Below are 23251 nucleotides of genomic sequence, written 5' to 3'. Positions count from 1 at the left end.
AAAATGAAGAAAATGTACCAAGGGAGCAAGTGTGAAAGTAGGAGAAATAACAGATTGGCTCGAACAGAAAAGTGGCTTGAAACAAGGCAGCACACTGCCTCCCTTGCTATTGCTTGTTGTTTTAAGGGGCCTAACATCGAAGGTCATCGGCCCATTGATTGTGGTAAAGGACGAGATAATGAAAACAGTAGCAAGAAGAATCGGGGAGGAGAAAATAAGAGCAATGTTGTTTCCAGATGACTTGATGATTTGAGAAAACAGGGAAGAGGAGACACAGATCAGATGGATGCATGGGAACAAACTGTGAAAGAATATGGGATGAAGTTCAGCATAAAGTCTAGAGAAAAAGAGAACCTCAAATGAGTATCCTCAGCGTGGAGAAACTACAAAAGAGAGAGAGCTTCAGTTATCCAGGAAACATAACTGAGAAAACCAGAAGAAATGAAGAGGATATAAGTGAACGGGTGAGACGAGCAGGAACTTTCCTTAATAATGTGAGAAGCTTGATCTGGAGTGAGAATATCCCTCCAGAAAAGTAAACCGGTGATATAACGAACTTTCTATGTACCAACGCTGATATATACAGCAAAAACCTGGACTATTAGGAGAAGAGGCTTGAGCAAGGTACAGGCAGGGTAAATGTTCGGAGAAGTGGTTAGATGAAATGGAAAAGGAAATCATAAAGAAGGTATAAGAGGAATCTTGCAGGGCAAGACTGAGGGCCTGTACTACAACTGTCAGATGAACAGCCAGATATGTAGGCTGCAATTTTGCAAACTAGAAGTTAAATATTTTCTTGCGTACTACCAACAGATTTTAACGACGGTATTGTTATGCGGAAGACGTAGTAACATTTTATTGAATTGGTAGTAAGGTTACTGAAAATATAGTGAAATTCAGCGCGGTGGTATACGTGTTCCCTGGTGTTTTTTGTTTATTTAGCGCTATTCATTTTGAAATTATATTACTAGAGTCCTATATCGGACTCTTATTAAGCTATAATATGGAAGTTCAGATAAAAAACAGAGTTAAGACTGAAATCTACACATACGAAGAAATGTTAAAATTAATTAACTATGTAACAAAACTCAGAAATTGTTGTAGAAAATAAGAAGACTGAAAATGAAACCTGGACGCAAACATTAAGATTCAGGTTATGTATCGTATCAAATAATTTCTACCATATGGTATAATTTTGTTTTTCGTCTAATACTATTTACGAGGATGCCCATTATGGTGAAAATAATGTTTATATTCGTAATATTAATGCCACTGTATGCAGCATAGGATCATTAATTTTATTATTAATTCTATTTATTGTTGTAATTTAATTAGTTTCTTTTTTTTACAAGACAATGTTATAATAGTAACTGGCAAGCATTTTTCTCCCTTTAGTGTAAATACTTAGTAGCAAGTTGTTATGAAGTCAAAGAAATATAACCTCCTTAACGTCCTCATTCGACAGATGAATCACCATGAACGACGTTGTATACTTTTACTCCATATGTGCATCACGAATAGATTTGGAATACAACCCAAGCTTTTGACAAGCACTCTAATGATTGAGAAATGTGTACTATCACCTCTAGTACCCTACTGACTAACATTTAGAACGCAAAAAGTTTTTGGACTATTGGGACTCGAACCCATAAATAACTGCGTGGCAGCATCAAACGATGTTACCGTAACAACTATGGCTACCTAGGAAAGCTTGCTGTTAAATTGCTTGCATGCAACTCATATAGTCAGTAGCAACAACTTGCTAGCTTGGGAATCTTTAAAAATTCTTTGATAGTTGGACAGGAAGCATGATATATTTTATAAATATTCTAGCTGATGTACCCGTGCTTGGCTACGGGATTCTCAGAAAGTCTGACTTTGTGGTTTTCTTAACTGAAGTCAACATAGGTCATTACAAAAACATCAGTAGGAATGTAGCGATTAAAAGCAATGTTATCATATAAAATACTCGATCAAATGAAAAACTGCACATTTTCTCACTTTTTACGAACACTACTATGTTGCCGATCTAACAGTCCAAAGTTCCAGAACTGGAATGACCAGGCCGCAGACAGCCATGAACACTTCTCTGCCAATATTCTGTTAAATATGCACACTACTAATTCCAATCAGAGCCTCAGAGTAGGGATTGAATAGCTAGAATGCTATGATATACCAGTGTGTTACGCACCAGTAGTATCGGAAAATTTATGAAACAAAGGAATGGCATGCTAAAGAAGAAAGTTACCTAACTCCCCAGCTACTTCCTGCCAGACTGGCAGACTGTTACACTCGTACGACTGGGCGAGTTGGCCGTGTCGTTAGGGGCGCGCAGCTGTGAGCTTGCATCCAGGAGATAGTGGATTCGAACCCCACTGTCGGCAGCCTTGAAGCTGTTATTCCATGGATTCCCATTTTCACACCAGGCAAATGCTGGGACTATACCTTAATTAAGGCCAAGGCCGCTTCCTTCACACTCACAGGCCTTTCCTATTCCAACGTCACCATAAGATGTCTTGGTGCGACGTAAGGCAAATTTTAAAATAATACTCAGTATGCAGCAGTAATCCTATCTATTGGAGATGAGAGGCAACAGAAGACAAAGCACATCACAACAATCAATGGGCAATGTAATGTTATTGTTGATCAATTTTATGAGCTTTCTATACTGTAGGCCTTCACATTTAGTTTTCTTTTGACTCTGTGATCTTAGGGTGTCTTATAAAATTATTTATAGCGTAGACTGTAGTTCCTTATTCTCCGACTTTACATACCGATTTTCATTAAATCCTGTCTACCCATTTTCTCACGACTCGAGCTGATAAGGACTTAGTAACAAAAATCCAAATTCATGAATATCTCTGATCATAGCCGGTATGGTAACAATGTAAAGACATACATGATCGGAAATATAATACTATATAACTTTAGTTATGTAGTATTTATCGAAACGACCACTAATAACATAATTGTGTGGAAATTTAATTTAAGGCATACCCCTAAACTACCATTTCATTCAGCGTGAATGAAATTATTTATGGCCTAGATTATAGTGACTTATTCCCCGACTTTGCATACCGATTTTCATTAAGATATGACCACTAATAACATAAATATTTGAGAATTAAATTTTAGGCCTTCCCTGAAACTACCATTTGTCAGCGTGAATAAAATTATTTATGGCCTAGATTGTAGCAACTTATTACCCGACTTTGTATTCCGATTTTCATTAAATTCTCTTCAGCCGTTTTCTCGTGATGCGTATACATACATACAGACAGACAGAAATTACGGCACCGGGCGAGTTGGCCGTGCGCGTAGAGGCGCGCGGCTGTGAGCTTGCATCCGGGAGATAGTAGGTTCGAACCCCACTATCGGCAGCCCTGAAAATGGTTTTCCGTGGTTTCCCATTTTCACACCAGGCAAATGCTGGGGCTGTATCTTAATTAAGGCCATGGCCGCTTCCTTCCAACTCCTAGGCCTTTCCTATCCCATCGTCGCCATAAGACCTATCTGTGTCGGTGCGACGTAAAGCCCCTAGCAAAAAAAAAAAAAAAAAAATTACGGAAAAGTAAAAAGTGCATTTCCTTGTTACTGTGGGCACGACTGATACAGAAATGCCATCCTTTTTAAATTCTGAGCAATGTACAGACAAAACTCTTATTTTATATATATAGATACATAGATTACATTATAACAACTTACTGTAGATTCATCTTGATGTGTAGCCATTTTGATTCTTACAGTAGCATCCCTGATACGAGAAAAGTCCCAGATAAGATCGTTAACTGCCTCTCCAACTTCGGCATAGCTAAACTCGAGAATATTCTCCCAGATTGCACATGAACGAAAGCCGCAGTACGTGTTTTCAACCAAACTTCCAGATAAACGTGCAAACTGCCACATAAATTTAAACCGCACTTTTATCTGGCTGTTGTAGTACAGGCCCTGAGACAGGAAGACTCCAATGGTATGGGCATACAAAGAAAATGCCACAGAATACCCAGGAAGATACAAGAGACGGATAAACAAGGAAAATGACCGAAAAGAAGACCATGTTATAGGTGACTGAAAGGCAGAGAGAAGAGTGTTCAATCGGAAGAAAGGAACCGACTACAGTGATGAGAGAGAGATGGTGGGAAGACAAGAGAAGGTGGAGAGGCCTATGTTCCAAAGACACCCAGCCTGAGGCTGGAAACTGTGAAAGAAGAAGAAGAATGTGGTGATGATGATGATCTTTCCCTTCTCCCATAAGAAACTTACCTTGAATGGTATTCTGGAAATCTTCCTAGTAGCTTTCCGAGGAGATCGAAGAAGCTTTTGACTCTCAGCACTGACTGGTGATAATGAATATGCCGAATGAGTTGTAATTTCATTGGTTGATATATTTTCATTTTTATCTGGTGAATACTGAAAAATAAAATGCAATTATGTAAATAAATAAATAAAAATAAATAGCACAGCACATAATCATGTTCAGGAAGTGGAGAAAATAACAAAAATTCCCATGCCTTTGCTGGCAGTATGTAGTGTTTACAGTGCACTATGTCTTCTGGTATGGGATAGAGTAAATTTGTTACTTTCATTGACCTGTCACAGTCTCGTCCTTGGCTTCGACAATATGAAAGTGACCGAGGTATGAACGATGCCAGTAATACCGTTCCTTATGCAGCCAGTCCCTGTTATGAATGGTGTGAAAATATCGCTCATAGGGTCGGTTGGTGCATGCATTTCAGTGGGCTTAGCAGACTGATATGCAATAGCAACTTCTGGCTCAGTGAGGAAAGCAACGGGAAATTACCTCACTCCTCACTTCCCTAGTATGCCTCTTCAGTGACACCCAGGCTATCTATGGCGCTGTTGGTGGAGCTGTAGAGGATCAAACCAGCCTTCGGGCTGAATACCCAACAAACAAACAAACATACATACATACATACATACATACATACGTAAGACCTGTGAATGTGATGATAAAGCCACATGTCAGTAGTCTGTCTCCTAAAATACCACCACCATGTCTTCAACATCATCATCAGCATCAACTACTACTAATACTAAATAATAATGTAATTGGCTTTACATCCCACTAACTATTTTGACGGTTTTTGGAGATGCCGAGATGCTGGAATTTTAACCTACAGGAGTCGTGTAATGTGACAGTAAATCTACTGACACAAGGCTGACATGCGAGTACCTTCAAATACCACCAGACTGAGCCAGGATCAAACCAGTCAACTTGAATTCAAAAGGCCAGGGCTCTAACCGTCTGAGCTACCCAGCCTGACACCACCACCACCACCACCACCACCACCACCAATTTGGAAATATTCTGCCTCATTCTGCAGGTTTTTGACTTTCTTGCTTTATAAATTGTCATATCTGGGTGTTTAGGGCCAGGAAGAACATCAATTTCATTTGCAAGAAACTTCTAAATTCTACAGTTTCATCATGAAACGTTACCTAATAAGGCATAATAGCAAATTCATATTTTTTACAAGGCAACATGAAATTCCTTGTTCTTTTATCTGACATTCTTCCCATTTACAACTTTCTTTCTTTTACTATTCCAAGGGTTTTGCCTAACGATATTTAGATAAAAGTCTCTTGGTATTCTTTAGGCTGTGCCCTCCTAATCCTTTTTAATCCAGACAGGTCAATGATAAATGAATCCCTTGTCGAACTTGCTGTTAACTGAGGTTATAGAGCAATGCTGGCAATGTTAGTTGTGGAATTTTAAAAAAACCCTCAAACTGCAGTTTTCCAAATCAACTCCACAATGGATAGAGATTACAACTCACTCTCTGAAGAGCTTCCTCATCCATTTCTTTAACCAGCTTATGTATTTAATTCCTTGTGGCAAAGGCAGCTACTTACAAGGAGCACTCAACTCATTTGAAACTGGGATTTTGTAGAAGTTGCATGGGTAGCTGGCTTCTAAGAAATTGAAACCGTTTTGGCTCAGAGTGATATCTAGGGCCATTTTCAAGCACTGAAGTACTGAAGCTGTAGTGACAATGGTCAGACCTCCACATGCCGAGGATACGGCCAACCACCCAAACTTCAATGCTCGAAAATGGCCCTGTACAGTACATCAATCTGGGCCAAAACTATTTCAATTTCTGAGAAGCACATCACCTCAGCTAGCTATCTGTGCTACCTGAACAAAATTACAGTTTCAAATTAGTTCAGTGTTCCTTGATAGTGCCAAGGTTATTGCGGAAGCCTTTACTTCCCTACTCTGCAACAGCCTTCAATGACATGTACAAAGTGGGCTGGGCTTTGCTTTTCTGCTATACGTTGCTATTAACTATAATTAAATAAACCTTATCAAGTTTAACTATGGTGTTAAGTAATCCTACCAGCATGAGATCAAAAAGAGAAGACAACCTGGAATACTGTAACATGTCATTCCAAGTTCCTGAGGGAACGGTATCGCAAAGGTTTTAATAATGGTTAATGTTCCACTGACTTCATTTACAGTTTTGAAAGACCTCAAGGTGCTGGAATTTTGTCTCGGAGTTCCTCTACGTGCCATTAAATCTACTGACATGAGGTTGATGTATTCAAACACCTTCAAATACACCCAGGCTAAACCAGAATTGAAACTGTCAACTCGAGCCACTACTGTCTGAGTTACTCAGCCAGGCTATCCCAAATGTGAAGATTACTTCCAAGGCCAATCTAAGACCTTACAACATGAAATTCATTTAATTTAATTTACTTCAACTACCTTTGCAATTTCTTATTTCATACTGAAGTATCCAAGAATTAAATTCCCCTATTTCCTTATCTTTATTATTTTCTCCCTACAATGACTTTTTAAATCATCTCGTATATAGGCATGGCGAGTCAGAAGGAATATCCAACTCAAAATGTTTTGTGATCCATTGGAATTAAGTGCACGAAAGGTTGTATGATATACTGCAGGAATATTTTAACATTGATTTGGTGATAATGACTTTTATAAACTGTTATAAACAATACTTTTTCAAATCTGCCATGGATTGATGCAGCATCTCTCTGTACTGTAGGTTGTAGTATTAATTGTTTTTCAGAGATCATAACATGGACAATTCTATGAGATCCGTAATCTTGTGGATTGTACAAAGATGTGATAAATTTAACTACATCAGGAGTACTCTCGACTACAAGAATAAAATCAGCAAGATTATGGATACTAAGAACTTAAACGGGCTGAAACAAGACTCCATTGCATGCATCCTGAGGCAAACTAAAGAGCGGTCCTAGGACTCACTGGAACAGAGGCAGTCTTGTCACGTCTGTACGGTCTACACAAGAATCACAAAGCTGACATCCTGTTACATCCCTTTGTCAGTACAATTGGCTCTCCCACCTACAATCTGGCTAGATCCCTACAGGAACACATTGGGCAAGCAAAGTCTCACACCACAAACGCTGAAAATTTTGTCAGTCTGATGGAAGGGATAATATTAATAGCATTCACATGGCGGTCAGTATCGATGTTGTGCACCTATTTACCAACGTGCCACTCGAAGCTACACTTTTGCATCTAGCTGAAATTTTCCCTTCTAACATCACAGCTCTCTTCAACTATTGCTACACGGCTAATACTTCCAGTGGGATGGCAGATGTTTCCAATATACTGATGGGGTTGCCTTGGGGGAGGCCCGTAAGTGCAGTCATCACAATTTCTAAATGGAAAGATTTGAGAAATCCACACTAGAGGTCAATCTCCAGCATCTCAACAGCACTCACAAAAAAATTCAGTTCACAATGGAGGGAGAAGTGGAGGGAAATCTTCCACTCTTGAACATGCTTGTGAAGAGGGAAGGCCACCATCCATCCCATACAGTGTACAGGAACAGGAACCACGCACGCCCCCCCCCCCTCCTATCTCAATAAGGACTCCTACTATCACCATAAATAGAAACAGGTGATTATGAGGTCACTGTTTGAGCAAGCCAAGAGATTGTATCAGCCAGATCCGTACCACAGTGAAGTGGAGCATCTCTTCTCAGCTTTACAAGCTGTTAGATATAGCAAGATAAAAAATGCTGGCAAGTCCCCTCCACAATTTGAGGAGGAACAGAAAGAGACCAGTGAGAGAAAGGCATTCCATTTATACATCCTGGCAATTACAGAAAGGAACAGCAAGGTTTAGAAGCGTCACAACATCAAGACTGCTTTTGCATCACCAAAGAAAATATCCCAGCAGTTACGATCAACTAAGGACCAACACAGGCTTGTATTGTATTCCCTGTTCATTCAGAAAAGTAATTATTTGGACCACCGAATGCAGCAGGCTGAAAAAACATAAGCATGATTGCCGCCTCAACCAACCACAAAAATCTGCAGTAGAGGAGGATGCTCTCTATTTTCTCAACCATGAATTGAAATTTGAGAAAACCATGGTTCCAGCCACCACCTGTCAATATCATGCTCTATCTACTGGGAAGCTGTGGAGATAATGAAATACGAAAACTGTTTCAATGTGAAAGAAGAGGGCCTGCAGGATGAAAGAAGAATGAAAGCACTGGATTACACTGCACAGATCCTAGGAACACTAATTAACCCTTTTTCAGCCATAAAAATATGAGCTACCACCAACTTGTGTCATTTCATGTGATACGCCATGTGACCTCCCTGGATTTATGCAAACCTTCGCACAGGATGTCCGAGAAGTCCCCGTACCCCTAATTTCATACGTTTCATATTATTATTTTGTTATATTATGGCATGGACGATTGAGTTTGTATAATTGGGGAATTCAATATTTGTTTTATTGGTATTGGTATCCCTGCTGCTAGTGCTGTTGTCAGTCTCATTTCAGTTGTTAAGTCATGGCGGACGTGAGCAGACACAGCTACACGGTTGAGGAACAATTAGTGGCGTGTGTGTGGGTGCACGAACGAGCACATACGTGGCAAACAATGACAGTGATAATGAGTCCATTTAGAGATCCCTTTGGCAAACCCCCACCTCGTAAAGCTACTCTGCTTGATTGGGAGAAACGTCCGTTTGCTTCAGGCAGTGTCAAAGACAGGCCGCGTAGTGAATGTAAGAAGACGTGGGAAGAAACGTGTGCCGCCGTCGCTCAATTAATTGAGCAGTCTCCATTGAAATCCATTCGCAAAAGAGCAGCTGAACTACAAGTACCGTGGTCAACAATGCATGACCACATTAAAAGAGATTTGAAAATGAAAGGATTTAGGCCGATGCATGTGAATGAATTATCTGAAATGACATGGAGCAATGAGTTGCAGCCTGCCGTGCTTTGTTGGAACAATTCCCAACTGCGGTGTCTCGCTCAAGAGTGTAATTTTCTGATGAATGTGCGATATATCGCAGTTCACATAGGAGGAATGTGGTTTTCTGGTCTAAGAAAAATCCTCATTATGTGCAAGAGTTGGAAAGGAACCCCCCTCAAGTTATGGTATAGGCCGGGATATCATCACGTCACTTGTGCGGACCGTATTTTTTTTATGGGTATGTGAATGGAAAATCTTATTTGCATATGTTACAATCTTGGCTAATACCTCAGCTTCAAGACAAGGGAATCATGGGTCATGTGTGGTTACAGCAGGATGGGGCTCCAGCACATTTTGCTATTCAGGTGCGCGAGTTCCTTGATGAACAATTTCAAGGCCTCTGGATTGGCTGTGGCTCACAACATCTCCAGCCCCATTGAAATGGCCACCACGAAGTCCAGACAACTCATTATGGGGAATAATCGAGTCCCATGTGGCTCAACGTCGGTACACGACTAATGAAGAATTGCACCAAAGTGTGGAGGAAGCCTTTCGTTCCATACCTCCTGAGATGCTCCGCAAGATGTCAATGAGGACTTGGAGACGGATAGAATTCTGTGTAAGGCACGATGGTGCACATACAGATTCCCTGGATTCATAGTTTTTATATGTAAGTACTCCACTATAATATGAAACGTATAAAACTAGGGGTACGGGAACTTCTCGGACACCCTGTACACTGTCTGTGTGCACTGCCTAGCATTTTGTGCCTGAACTACCTTCTACTGTAATAAATTTAAAGTGGTTGGTACCACTAACTGTGGGAGGTACCTACTGCATTACATCATAAGACCTTGCCAACTACCCTATGAAAGAGACTTATTTCTCCTCAGTAAGTGTACCCTCTCAAAATTTCGACTCTGACTCAACGAGTGTGACTATGGGACTACGCTACGGTTGGCAGGCTAATGAAGGTAGGCAATCCTTAAAATGAGATCTGAGAAAGGCGTTCTCTGGAAATACCCTCCTGGTTGAGGGAGATGTTTTAGTGGTTTTAAGTTATGTAACTGGTTTTTAACGGACAATTTTAAAGTGAGTAATGGGTGAAGTGTTATGTTTTTACGTCCATATCAAGGTATGACCATGCCTGCTTAGGTATCTGATATAAATGTTATTTTTCTAAATGTACACTTGAAAGCTTATCAGCATATACACCATTTGACACTCACTGCCCTTAATTCAGATAGAAGCAACAGCACAAAATATGGAAAAGAGGGATTTAAATAATAATAATAATAACAATAATAATAACAATAATAATAACAATAATAATAATAATAATAATAATAATAATAATAATAATAATAATAATAATAATAATAATAATAATAATAATAATAATAATAATTTAAAAAACAGGAGCAGTAGCACATACTACACGGCCTAGAATGGCTTGAATAAAATGTTCACTAGAAAAGGCCAAAGAACAAAACAGAGTGGGATGATGAACCCGCTTAAATATTCCTGTGATAAGACTTACAATAAAACCTTATGAGGCAGACGACCCAGTGATTCAGAGGATAAGCCCTATTACATTGTGACTAATATAGGAGACAGAATTAAACGACCAAAAGGCAAGAAGGAATACACTGAATTTTGGAAAGCTTATTCACAATAACACAAAATGAGCAAGGGAAACGAGGGTTCACACTCGCGCTTCCTTAATGCATAGCAACCGCTCGGGTGGTTACAAGAAAACCTAGCAACCAACATTTTATAAAATTAAGTTAAACTGAGGAAAACCTACAATAAAATAAGGTAAATGCGGCTCAACCCTAACCGTTACATGCTAGAGGGGAACTCTGGTATCTTCCTATCGTCACCTGCAAGTAAGTTCACATGATAGAGTAAGAATTTTTCTCATCTTTACACACAGTTGTCCCTAGGTGTTCCCATGCTGTTTCTACTACAGCACCTGTGTGTGCCAGGTAAGGGAATCGATGTCCAACTCCATGGCTAAATGGTTAGCTTGCTGGCCTTTGGTCACAGGGGTCCCGGGTTCCATTCCCGGCAAGGTAGGAAATTTTAACCATCATTGGTTAATTTTACTGGCACGGGGGCTGGGTGTATGTGTCATCTTCATCATTTCATCCCCATCACGATGCACAGGTCACCTACGGGCATCAAATAAAAAGACCTGCACTTGGCGAGCCAAACTTGTCCTCTGACAATCCTGGCACTAAAAAAAAAAAGAAAAAAAAAGAAAAAAAAAAAGCCACACGCCTTTTTCTTTCAAGGGAATCAATGAGTTCATTTCAGTCAACAGTTTGGACATACTGAAGAAGTTAAGCATATTTTTAGATTTCTTAAATACAGATCCTGTTTCTTGGGATGTAAATATTTCCCACCTTAATGCCAGAGAGACCATGAAAAATCTAAAGGTGGTAAAAGATATGGTAGAGAGAGGAGTGAAGTTAACGCACAATTTCAACTGACTCATAACAACTGATGAAGAACAAAGCGAATTCATTTTCTGATGTGTGGAAGATCACAAGACAAAATATGCTGATTGTAGAATAGAGACACTGAAAAGAAAGTTGTGTTAAAACTGGTATTGATTTAACTATTTCTGTATTATTATACTATATAGTGAAACTGTTGGAAACACTGAGTTATATGTTCTTGTTTCTTTTTTGAAAGTTAGCAACCTTTAAGATCTAGAAGGCTGTGTGCTGTGAATAAGTAAAAATGCCAACATACGTACTATTAGAGAAATAAAGTTATGTTATTTTACGTTTTGCTCTGTTTCCATTTGGTAGAGGGCCGAATATTCGACATATGGCATTCAAGTGTGATGGCATAATAATTACCTCATCAGTGTTTTGCGATTACTTCTGCAATGAAGGAGATTAAAAGTAGGAGAAAAATCGACAGAGAATTGTTTACCCAACATTCCACTGCTCTTAATGTTTCTTGAAGAGAAGAAACACAAAGAAGCTCGCACAAAATTTGCTTCTTTGGAATAATAGTTCGAGAATATCAACGCCCAGAATGAAGAGGTTATGGAATGGATTTTGGATAACGGTGCTAGTGAAGAAGAACTAGACCAAGAGATGCTATCGGCAGACGAGTACCGCAGTAAGTATGAACTGTTGAAAGTACAGTGCTTAAAAATTGATTCCCTAGACCAACAGTCTAAAACAAGTGGAGATTCAGCCAATGCTGCTCAAGTAAATAGGAAAATTAAGCTTCCAACCATAGAATTTTGTATGTTCGGCAGTAACTTAGAGAATGATTGCCATTTTGGAAATCAGTTCCAGCGTATTCATGATAATGGTGAGATAGCACCGGTAGGTAAATTTAATTATCTGATGCAAGCTACTTTGCAAAACTCAAGAGCTAGATCTGTTGTAGACAGTTTTCCACTACAGATGATAAATACAGGTTAGTGATAGAGGCACTTCAAGAACGTTTTGGTAGAGAGGATCTTCATGCTGTTCCCTCATGGAGATGTATGATAAGCTGGAGTGTTATTTAAAGGCACTTGAATCTCATGGTGTCACAACTGGGAAATATGCAGTAATCCTCTGCCCTTTGTTAGAATCATGCATGATGGAAGATACTTTGAGAGTAGGGCAGCAAATTACATTATATAGTGATATAGCTAATGCAGAACAATGGATCACTAAGTTCATATCATTCATGAAGGCTGAAGTTCAAAATAAGGAAAGGATCCATGTACCATGTCTGGTTTTAAACAGTTGGCTGATAGGGCAAAGAAAATGCAGAAAGATAGCAGTCCTAAATTATATTCAAGGCAAGAGGTTCCTACAGCAGTGGGTTTACTCTTGTTATAGGAAAATAAATGTTCTGCTTGTATTTTTTGCAGTGATGCATATCATAGTAGCACTGACTGCTATAAAGCATGTGATATGCCTCTCTCAGAAAAACCTGAAATTATTAAGAATAAGAAGTATTGCTTCATTTGTATTAAACCAAACCATGTGGCTTAAAAGTGCACCTTCAAGCAAAAGTGTCTGATTTGCCATGAAAGGATGTAATTACCAGTACTGACTCCCCCAGGCCCGAGTCATGATTGTGCAGAAGGATGAAGCCCTTGCCAATCTAACGTGTAATGATAATGTGTTGGTTCCTATGCTTCTGGTGAAGGTCCGAGCGAATGGATCTGAACGTACTCTGAAGGCAGTTCTTAATACAGGGTCACAGTGATTGTACATCTTGAAGGGAACAGCACAGGAAACTATTTGGAGGTCAGAAAACTGGGAGTTGTGAGCACGATAAATAGAGAATTCACCTTGTGAGTCTCAGTAACTACTTTTTGTTCAGTTTCGAGGTCTTGGACCAAGACAATATTTGTGATAACTAGGGTTTGAATGTTTAGGACCTAAAAATTGCCCAAATATGCAGGGTAATATGTTCTTAAAAATAGCTAAATATGACCCCAAAAAATGGAAAATAAAACCAAACATATGCACTTCCACCAAATGATTGTTGCCACTAGTTCTTTTATATTGAAGATACATCTTTATACAATATTATTGCACTATTTCAAATTTCTTTACTAGTCCTTTTAACTTAATTCCACTAGTCTCTATCATAAATTCATTATCAATCATTGAACTGTAATCAGTACTGAATATCGTCGTTGCCGGGACGAAACTTCCTATGTGATAATATTTTTGGAGATATACTGACCCGCAGCACATCCATCATGAAGAGCGAGAATGCCTCGACAATATTCACACAATATTGCACCTTAGATGACAGAACCTTACCGGCCAAAATTCTAAGCTAAAATATTTCACATAGGACATTTTGTCATGACAACGACGATATAATAAAATTAATATTGCAGTCTTACACAGTGGTGACAGAGACCACATTGCTGCCCCTGCAAAACCAATGAAAATCATATTGCTTATTGGAGTTAAGAATGCGCCGACGGTCGCCATGGACAGAGTTCTATTTCTTGTCATTGTCTAATCTCTGACGTAGGTTCACTGACAAGAAATAGAACTGATGAAATTTTAATCATCATCATTTCCCATTATCCAGCTGTAGCCGGGTAGGGGCAAATATGATTCCTCTCCACTTTCTTCGGTCTTTCCACCACTCCTCCTCCAACACTGTGTCCCAGTCCAGGTTTCTTTCTATAATACTGCACTGGATTGTGTCCTTCCATCTCAATCGTACTCGTCCACGGCCTTTCCTTGCATTTGCATTTCCATCACCTTTCTTGGCATTCTTTCATCACTCATTCGCTTTATGTGCCCACACCATCTTAGTCAGCTCTTCTCTATTCTATCATTAATTTTTTCCACTCCAATTTCTTCGCAGATTTTCTCATTCCTTATTTTGTCTCTTCTACTCTTCTGTATCATACTCCTCAAGAACTTCATTTCGGCTGCCTGTATTCGACTCTAATCCTTCTTTGTCATTGTCCAAGTTTCCACTCCGTAAGTTGTTATGGGTACGTAATACATCTTGTACATAGTTTCCTTTGCTTCCATTGGCACATCTTTGTCCCAGAACAAGTTCCTTACACTATGATAGAAACAGTTTCCAGCTTGAATCCTCTTACTAATTTCAGCATACAAAGGGCACTAGGAAAGTTTTGCAATGTGAGTGAACGCTTTAGACTTTTTCAAAATAATTTCCACCACACTCAATACACTTCTCCATACGTCAAAACCAGTCACTGAACCAACTCTGCCACTTTTCTTCGGTTACATTTTCACACTCTTGATCCCATACTGCCAGACGCTCCCCGTCGGATGCAAAACGCCGTTCAGCTTCATCTTCACTTCTGGGAAGAGTGCAAAGTCACATGGGGCAAGATCAGGACTGTATGGAGGGTGATCAAGCACAGTCAACCCTCATCTGGCAAGAAAATCCATTGTTACATTAGCATGATATGCTGGTGCATTGTCGTAATGCAAGAGCCAAGTGTTGAGCCGTGACCTTGAACGGAGCTGCTTGAAAGCCTGGATGACCTGATGCAGACAAGTCTCACTGTACCACATCGCAGTAACTGTCCTTTGTGTTTCTAGCACAACCCGAGTCAGGATGACCTGTTTAGTGAAGAATACTGCAATCATCCTTTTCTTCACTGACCTTGACAGTCACAGGAGTACCCACATCCTCAAACAGCCACACCTTGTAATAATAAAGCCAAGTTTCGGCACCTGTAACGATGCTATTGACGTTATGCGAAGTCCCATTTTCAAACTGTTTTAGCATTTTTCGGCTCCATTTCACGCGATGCACCCTTTGTTCCTCTGAAAGTGAATGGGGGCACCCAAAGCGAACAAACCTTTCTAACATGGAGATGGTCGTGTCGAATTGAATGAATAGCTGGTGTAGGGAGGTGGAGGGTCTCTTCTACCTGCCGATATGTCAACCACCTTTCTTGCTGCAACATTTCCCTCACAGCTTCAATGTTTTCCGCAGTCACTGATTCAGACGGTCGCCCAGAACGAGGATAGTCTTCAACCCCAAAATTTTCCCTCTGGAACTCTTTGTACCAGTGAAAAATTGTTGTCCGATGTGGACAGTCTTTCCCCAGCACAGGAGTCTTTTTCTCCAGGCACTGGTTAACAGTTAATCCACGAGAAAAATTGTAGCGGATAATTGCACGATATTCACCTTTAGACCACACTGACATTTAACTTGCTTTCAATCCCACTGCTTGGTAAAAACTGGTGTGAAGGTCGCGCCTTGCTGTCTTCTAGACCGGTTTTCACCCCTCTTTTCATCCCTCACCATAAAAGGGTATCCAGCCAACTGTTTTTGCATGTTGCAAAACTTTCCTAGTGCCCTTTGTATAGTTGAGCATTCTCCATTAATTCACTCCCCAGGTATTTGAACATCTCCACTACTTCCAGGGGCTTGTCTGCAAGTCTAATTTGACCTTTCCTTCCTTCTCCCCTCTAGTCATAACAAGAGTTTTACTCTTTTCTACACTTATTTTCAAGCCACATTCTTCAATCTTCCCATTCACCACATCCACCTGTTGTTGAACCTTCCATGTCCTCTTCTCCCCAAATCACAATATCATCTGCAAATAACAACATGTTCATTTCTCTTCTTCCATATGCTGCTTTTGCTGCTCTGATGATATCATCCATTACTATTATAAACAGGATTGGTAATAGAACACTTCCCTGTCACAGCCCACTAGCGATTTTGACCCAACTTGTCCTGCCAACATGTGTTTGCACGCCACAACAACATTCCTTGTACACTGCCATGATCATTTTTATTAATCCCTGTCCAATTACCTTTTTGCACCAGACTGTCCCGAACTTTAGTCCTGGCGACATTGTCATATGCCTTTTCAATGTCAATGAATGTCATCACCATATCATTCCCATACTTCCATTGCTTTTCCATTAGTTGTCTCATAATGAAAATGGGCTCTATTGTTGACCTTCCATTCTCAAAGCAAACTAATTTTCCTGTATCTGATTTTCAACCCTCAACCATACTCTACTTTCCAGTATCCTCTCCATTATCTTAGCAACATGGGATATCAGAGTAATTCCCCTGTAGTTCTTCAATACTTTCTTATAGCCTTTCTTGAAAATTGGGCTAATTATTCCTTTTTGCCAATCCTCAGGGACCTCCTTACTCTCCCAGACAATCCTGAGAACTCGATATGTCCACTGTAGGCCTACAGCTCCAGCTGCCTATACCATCTCCACTGAAATTTCATCTATTCCAGCAGTTTTTCCATTCTTAATCTTTCTTACTGCCATATCAATTTCAGTCATTGTAATTTCTTTATTCATTTCTTCATCAACTAATTGCCTTTTCTGCCTGTCCATTGAATGACTGTATTAGTTCTCATGTTCAGCAACTTCTGAAAATACTCTATCTATTTGTTATTTTCTGGCTATGTTAATATTATGCTGCCTTCATCCTTCACAAATCTGGTGTTTACTTGATCTCTCTTTTTTTTTTCCTCCTAAAATACCATACAGTAATTTCTTGCTGCCCTGCATATCATCTCTCAATTTCTGTGTGAATAAGGCCCAGCTTTTCCTCTTTTCTTCCTCCACTACTTTCTTGGTCAAATTCTTTGCCACCACATATTTTCTTCTACTTTCTTCAGTCTTAGAAGTTTTCCATGCTTTCCATGCCATTTTCTTCACTTTACTCTTTACCCTATCATTCCACTAGTGTCTCTCTTCGTCTTTGACATTTCCTGATGTTCTACCACATACCTTTTCTGCACATCCAACCAGGGCTTCCTTATATCTTTTCCATTCATCTTCAACATTCCCCATCTCAGTCCTGGGTACCAAGGGTATTATTTCCCTTTGAAATTCTTCTTGTATGCTTTTCCCCTTCAACTTCCATGCTTTAATTCTTTTCTCTCCTCTTAATGGGGGTTTTTTCAATCTTTCCCACTTTTAATTTTCATATCACAACTCTATGATTTCCACCAAAGGCTTCTTCAGGCATGGCTGTAACATCTAAAAGGTTCTTTCTCTATGATTATATAATCAATCATGATCTTTGTTCGCCTGTCTCCCCAACCATACCTTGTAATCTTCTAACTGTTCTTCTTCCTAATCGAGATGTTTCCAACAATCATTTCGTTCCTCATGCAAAAATCCACCAACAACTCGCATTCTGGATTTACATTTCCATATCCATCCAAAGGACCCTACAACATCTTCCTTTCCTTGTTTTTCCATTCCAACTTGTGCATTTAGATCTCCAATCAACAGTACTTCCTTATCTTCTATCTGTCTCTCCACTTCCTCAAAAAAGTCCTTTAGATGTTCATCTATGCAACCCGTTTGTGGGGCATACAACTGAAATACATCTTCCATGCCATTTTCAAACTGGAGTCTCATCACCATCATCCCACCGCTGACGCATTTTGTGTATTCCACATATTCTTGGATTTCTTTTCTAAGTATGATGACCACTCCATTTTTTGCCTCAGGTCCTCCACTATAATAAAGCCTGTATCCTTCTTTCAGAGGAATCTCTCCCATACCCCTCTTCTTGGTCTAACACAGTCCAAGTATGGCTATATCTTTTTCTTTTATGAAGTCAACCAGTTCTTCTGTCTTTCCTGTCAGTGTCAGGACATATACTGTTGCAATCTTGATGTAGTTTGGTACTGGTTGCACACTTCTCACAGTTCCCTCAGCACCCGAAGAGCTGCGCGTCGCTTTTAGCAGAAGACGCCCTAACCTTTTCCGAGGCAACATATCTGCTTTATCCATATAGGCTATTGTTACGATGGGCTCGCCACATTTATACCTACTGCCAGGTTCAAAATTAGGCCGCACCTAACAAGGAGACAGATGCCTTTCATAGCCGCTCCTCTGGAGTACATACGCTACGGGTTTGCCTATTCCGCCATCTCCACCATACCGAAGTCCACCTTCTCCGCCGTAGATGCTGTTGAGGTCTTCACTCATTACACATTCGGTCATAGCATTGACCAAAAGTATAGAACCTTTTTAAGCATTTTTTTAACGGAATTTGAATTACACTTTCCAAAAAAACTTGCAGTAATTAATGAATCTTCAAAAAAGCCATGGATCACGAAGGGTATACGGATCTCAAGTCAAAAATGTAAATTACTAAGTAGATTAGCACAGCAGAGTTGTGACCAGGTTTTTTGTAAGTATGTTAAAAACTACAAATCAGTCTATCGAAGAGTTCTTAGGATGGCTAAGATAATGCACAATAACAAGAAAGTTAAAGAGTCGTGCAATAAATCACGAACCATATGGAAGGTAATCAAGGGAGAAACCAACAGACATGCAGTTGGAAATAAAGTTGCTGCCTTAAAAAATGATAAGGGAATACAAATGAATGACCCTCATCATTTGGCTAATTATATAAATGATTTCTTTCTATCCCTACCATACAAACTTGAAAATGCAAATAAATCAGATGTATTACCAGAACTCCCAACCTTTGTGCAAAACTCTATGCAGTTAACTCCAGTAACAGAACTGGAAGTTTTTAAAATCATACAATCTTTGAAGAACTAAACTTCCACAGGTGTAGATGAAGTTCCCACTAAACTCATTAAAAAATTTGCTCCCTATCTGGTACAGCCTTTAACTTATCTCATCAATGAATCATTTTCTAGTGGTCAGTTCCCTAATCTCCTAAAAATAGCTAAAGTTATCCCAGTCTTTAAAAGTGGAAACTTACACGATTTACATAACTACAGACCAATATCAATACTTACTGTTATTTCAAAAATATTTGAATGTGCTATGAAAGATCGGCTTACTAAATTTTTAATCAAATATAACTTGTTAAATAATACACAACATGGGTTCAGAGCTGGCAGAAGTACTTTGTCTGCTTTATCACATTTTACACAGTTGGTCGTAAATGCTCTTGACAATGATGAAACTGTGATAGGACTATTTCTTGACCTTTCAAAGGCATTTGATACTGTTGATCATGAAATATTGTTGCACAAATTATATCAGATTGGAGTTAGAGGAATTGTTAATGACTGGTTTAGATCATACCTGAATAAACGATCCCAGTTTGTTGAAATTATACATTGTAACAGTAAAGGGCATAATGAGACATATCACTCTCAGGTAAAAAGCATAGACTTAGGTATTCCGCAGGGTAGTATTTTGGGGCCTGTTCTTTTCTTGATCTATGTGAATGATCTTCCTCACAATAATCAAGTAGAAACAGCAGTTCTGTATGCTGATGATACAAACATAATTATTAATAATCCTGACCCTACGTCTATAGAAACTACAGCAAATACAGTCCTGTCTAGGTTAGAATCATGGTTCAGGAAAAACAAATTAACATTGAACTTTAAAAAGACCCAATACATGGAATTCAAGGCATCTAACTACCATGACAAAACTGCAAAAAAACACAACCTTATATTAAATGCAAATGCAATTGAAAATACGTTGACCACAAAATTTTTAGGTGTCCATATAGATGAAAAATTAAGATGGGATTGTCATATTAAAAAAATAGGGAAGTCTCTGAGTTCTGTTTGTTTTGCCTTAAGGATTTTGTCTAATAGTTGTAGTGAAGAATATGTTAGAATGGCATATTTTGGATATTTCCATTCTGTCATCACTTATGCTATTGGTCTCTGGGGCTGTTACAAATCAAATCTTGATGTTATTTTTCGAATACAGAAACGAGCTATCAGAATTATATTGAGACGTAACAGGTTAGATCATTGCAGACCATTATTTAAGAGACTAAGAATAGTCCCAGTACCAAGTATATACATCATGCAATGCATTCTACACGTGAAAAAAATATTGATCACTTCAGAAAGAATTTTGACAATCACAATTACCAGACGCGAACAAGAAATAATATTTTTATCGAACACAAGAAAAAAACCATTGCCTTGAGACATGTAGACTCTGTTGGAATCAGATTGTATAATAAGCTTCCAAATACGATTAAAGATATTAGTCCCGTCAGTTCATTTACCACAGCTTTAAAAAATCTCCTGCTGAGTAGCTGCTTCTACAGTACAGAAGAATACATGATGAAGTGCTGGTAATGATGCTACTACTTATTAACTTGTAATCTAGTATATAGCCTTAAAAATATGTTAATGTCACATTGACTATGTTCACATTATTAACACCACACCAATATATTTTTATTTTGTCTTGTAAATATTGGTTATTAATATTATTTTAAAAAATTAAGATGTGCTGTCCTAACATTGAGGTATGTGGTGTTTCTGTTCTTCTTCCTTTTTCAAAATGTTCATTGTTGTGCATATATTATTGTTAGTATTAGGAAATCACTTGACAACTCCTATACTGTTGGCATATTTCAAAATATGTAATTGTACAGTCTATGGAAGCTAAATAAATGAATGAATGAATGAATGACGCATACCAGATGTTACACACCAAGTCTATGTGCTCTGGGACTCACATAGGCAGGGGCGCCACTCCCTGGGTAGGGCTGCCTCCGAAGAGGGTCCCTACCTGCTACCTACTCATCGAGCCATGTCATCGAGTCAACCAGTTTGGTACTGTAGGATAAGAATTTCGTTATAGTCCGTATTGACAAACATTCACAATTATAAGAATTGAAGGAAGGTACACCTATTCAATACAAATTAATATTTGATGTAAGTTATATTTAAAATAAATATATCATGGGACCGGCTTCAACCCTTTTAAGGGTCATCCTCAGCCATTACAACTAAAATCAACAATTTATATAGTGACACATGACACGAAATACTAACAAAACATTACAGGCATTTTACTCTCCAATTACTAACTTAACAAATATTGCTCTCAATAATACTAAAAACCACAATATTGAACAAGGATCATAAACTAACTGGGCCAGTCCCATTAAACTAGATATCATCATCACTATTACAATAGAAACAGAATTAGTTATCAGAAAACTTTCTTTACACAAACAAGAGGAGGTCAGACTCAAAACTAAAATGAAGTTATATAACATCAGAAACTCACAAAAAATTACCAGGCCTCATCATCACCAAAGCAGATAAAGGTAATTCCACAGTCATTATGAATAAAAATGAGTAAATCAACAAAACAAAGCAATTTTTTTCCAACAGTTCATTCAACATATAGTTAAATAGGATCCCACACCCAGAATCCAACAGATTTTAAAAACACATCATTCCTATTAAAAAATCAAGAATGTCTAAAAAACATTAATATGATCCCAGGATTACCGAAAGCAAAAGCATTACCCAAAATCCACAAAGCTGGCATACCAATGCATTTCATTATTTACTTTAGACCTAGTCCTCTAAATAAGGTATCTCAATTCATCCAGAGATTTGTACATAGAAATTGTTTTTTGGCTAAAAAGTATATTAAAAAACACTATAGAATTAGTTAACAAAATCAAAAACAAGATTTAATCACACTATTCTATCCACTCTTTTGACATAACTAGTATGTTCCTAGCAATCCTGTCAACAAATCCTGTGAAACTATTAACAGAAACTTAAAGAAACATAGCAAACTGAGCCAGTAAGAAATACAAGAATTCATGGCCATCTTAAAATTCGTCTTACACAATATTACTTTTGTTCTGCCAACACTATTTACCAACAAAATGGACTAGCCAAGGGTTTGCCAGCTTCTGAACTTTTTTCAAAATGGACAATCTGGAACATTCCAAGATCTTTAGCGGCACATCCTTCAATAACATCTGCTTCTGGGCCTGATTTGTTGATGACATCCTCGTCATATTGCATGAAAACATCAAGGATGCACCCACCACCTTATCTAATTTAAATAGCCTCAATCCCCATATATCACGTTTACTTTGGAAACAGAATCCCAACATTCCCTCTGATGCGAACGACGAAACAACATAGCGGATGCACATACCAAAGTTCATTTCCATAGGCGCACAAATACAATTTTGAAACAAGTCAGATGGAGGACCAGACTGCCCCAAACGAGCAGACACAACACATCACTCAAAAGATGATTCAAATATTTATTACACATGAATAAACACTACATATTTACACATATGTACAACAAAATGTAGAGGCAGTGTTCTCCCCAGAAATTTTCGTCAGCCAGGTGACAGGAATGAGTAGCCGGGCGGGGAATACTACGTAAAATATTAATATGAAAAAAATTAACAGTAATAATATCAAGGTAAGTATTCACTGCAAAAGTGAACTATTTTAGTGTTCGTATCATGAACAAGACATAACAGAGTATTTTAACTTCCGGTGTCCTACTGCACATTCATAATCATGTAACAATCGGGCTTACCACTCGGTTGCTGTGGACTGCCATGCAGTTTTGTGACGTCATGCAGAATCGAGCGCCCGCATGCAATTCCACGCTAATCCAGACACTGTCCGTGCACGACACTACATAATAACCAAGATAAACATTCGAACTCCGATGTAATTGATACAATTATGCTGACATTAATGGAGATTTATCATTCAAATAAACAGTTTTACAGTATTCACATTTTAATTTGGAACA

The 23251-nt window shown here is 38.7% G+C and overlaps 1 protein-coding gene across 1 annotated transcript in view; it reads right to left on the bottom strand.

Moving 5' to 3' along the window:
• The window catches only part of fzr (fizzy-related), a 378342-nt gene that overhangs the window by 249185 nt on the left and 105906 nt on the right, over positions 1-23251 (bottom strand). Inside the window, exon 5 of the mRNA XM_067139092.2 lies at positions 4264-4410. Coding sequence (XP_066995193.1) covers positions 4264-4410 — 147 coding nt within the window. The remainder of the gene's footprint in view (positions 1-4263; positions 4411-23251) is intronic.

The sequence above is a fragment of the Anabrus simplex genome, chromosome 2 (genome assembly GCF_040414725.1).
Source record: "Anabrus simplex isolate iqAnaSimp1 chromosome 2, ASM4041472v1, whole genome shotgun sequence".
Lineage (NCBI taxonomy): Eukaryota > Metazoa > Arthropoda > Insecta > Orthoptera > Tettigoniidae > Anabrus > Anabrus simplex.
Note: the sequence above shows the minus strand (reverse complement) of the source record. Positions and strands in the feature narration are given on the sequence as shown.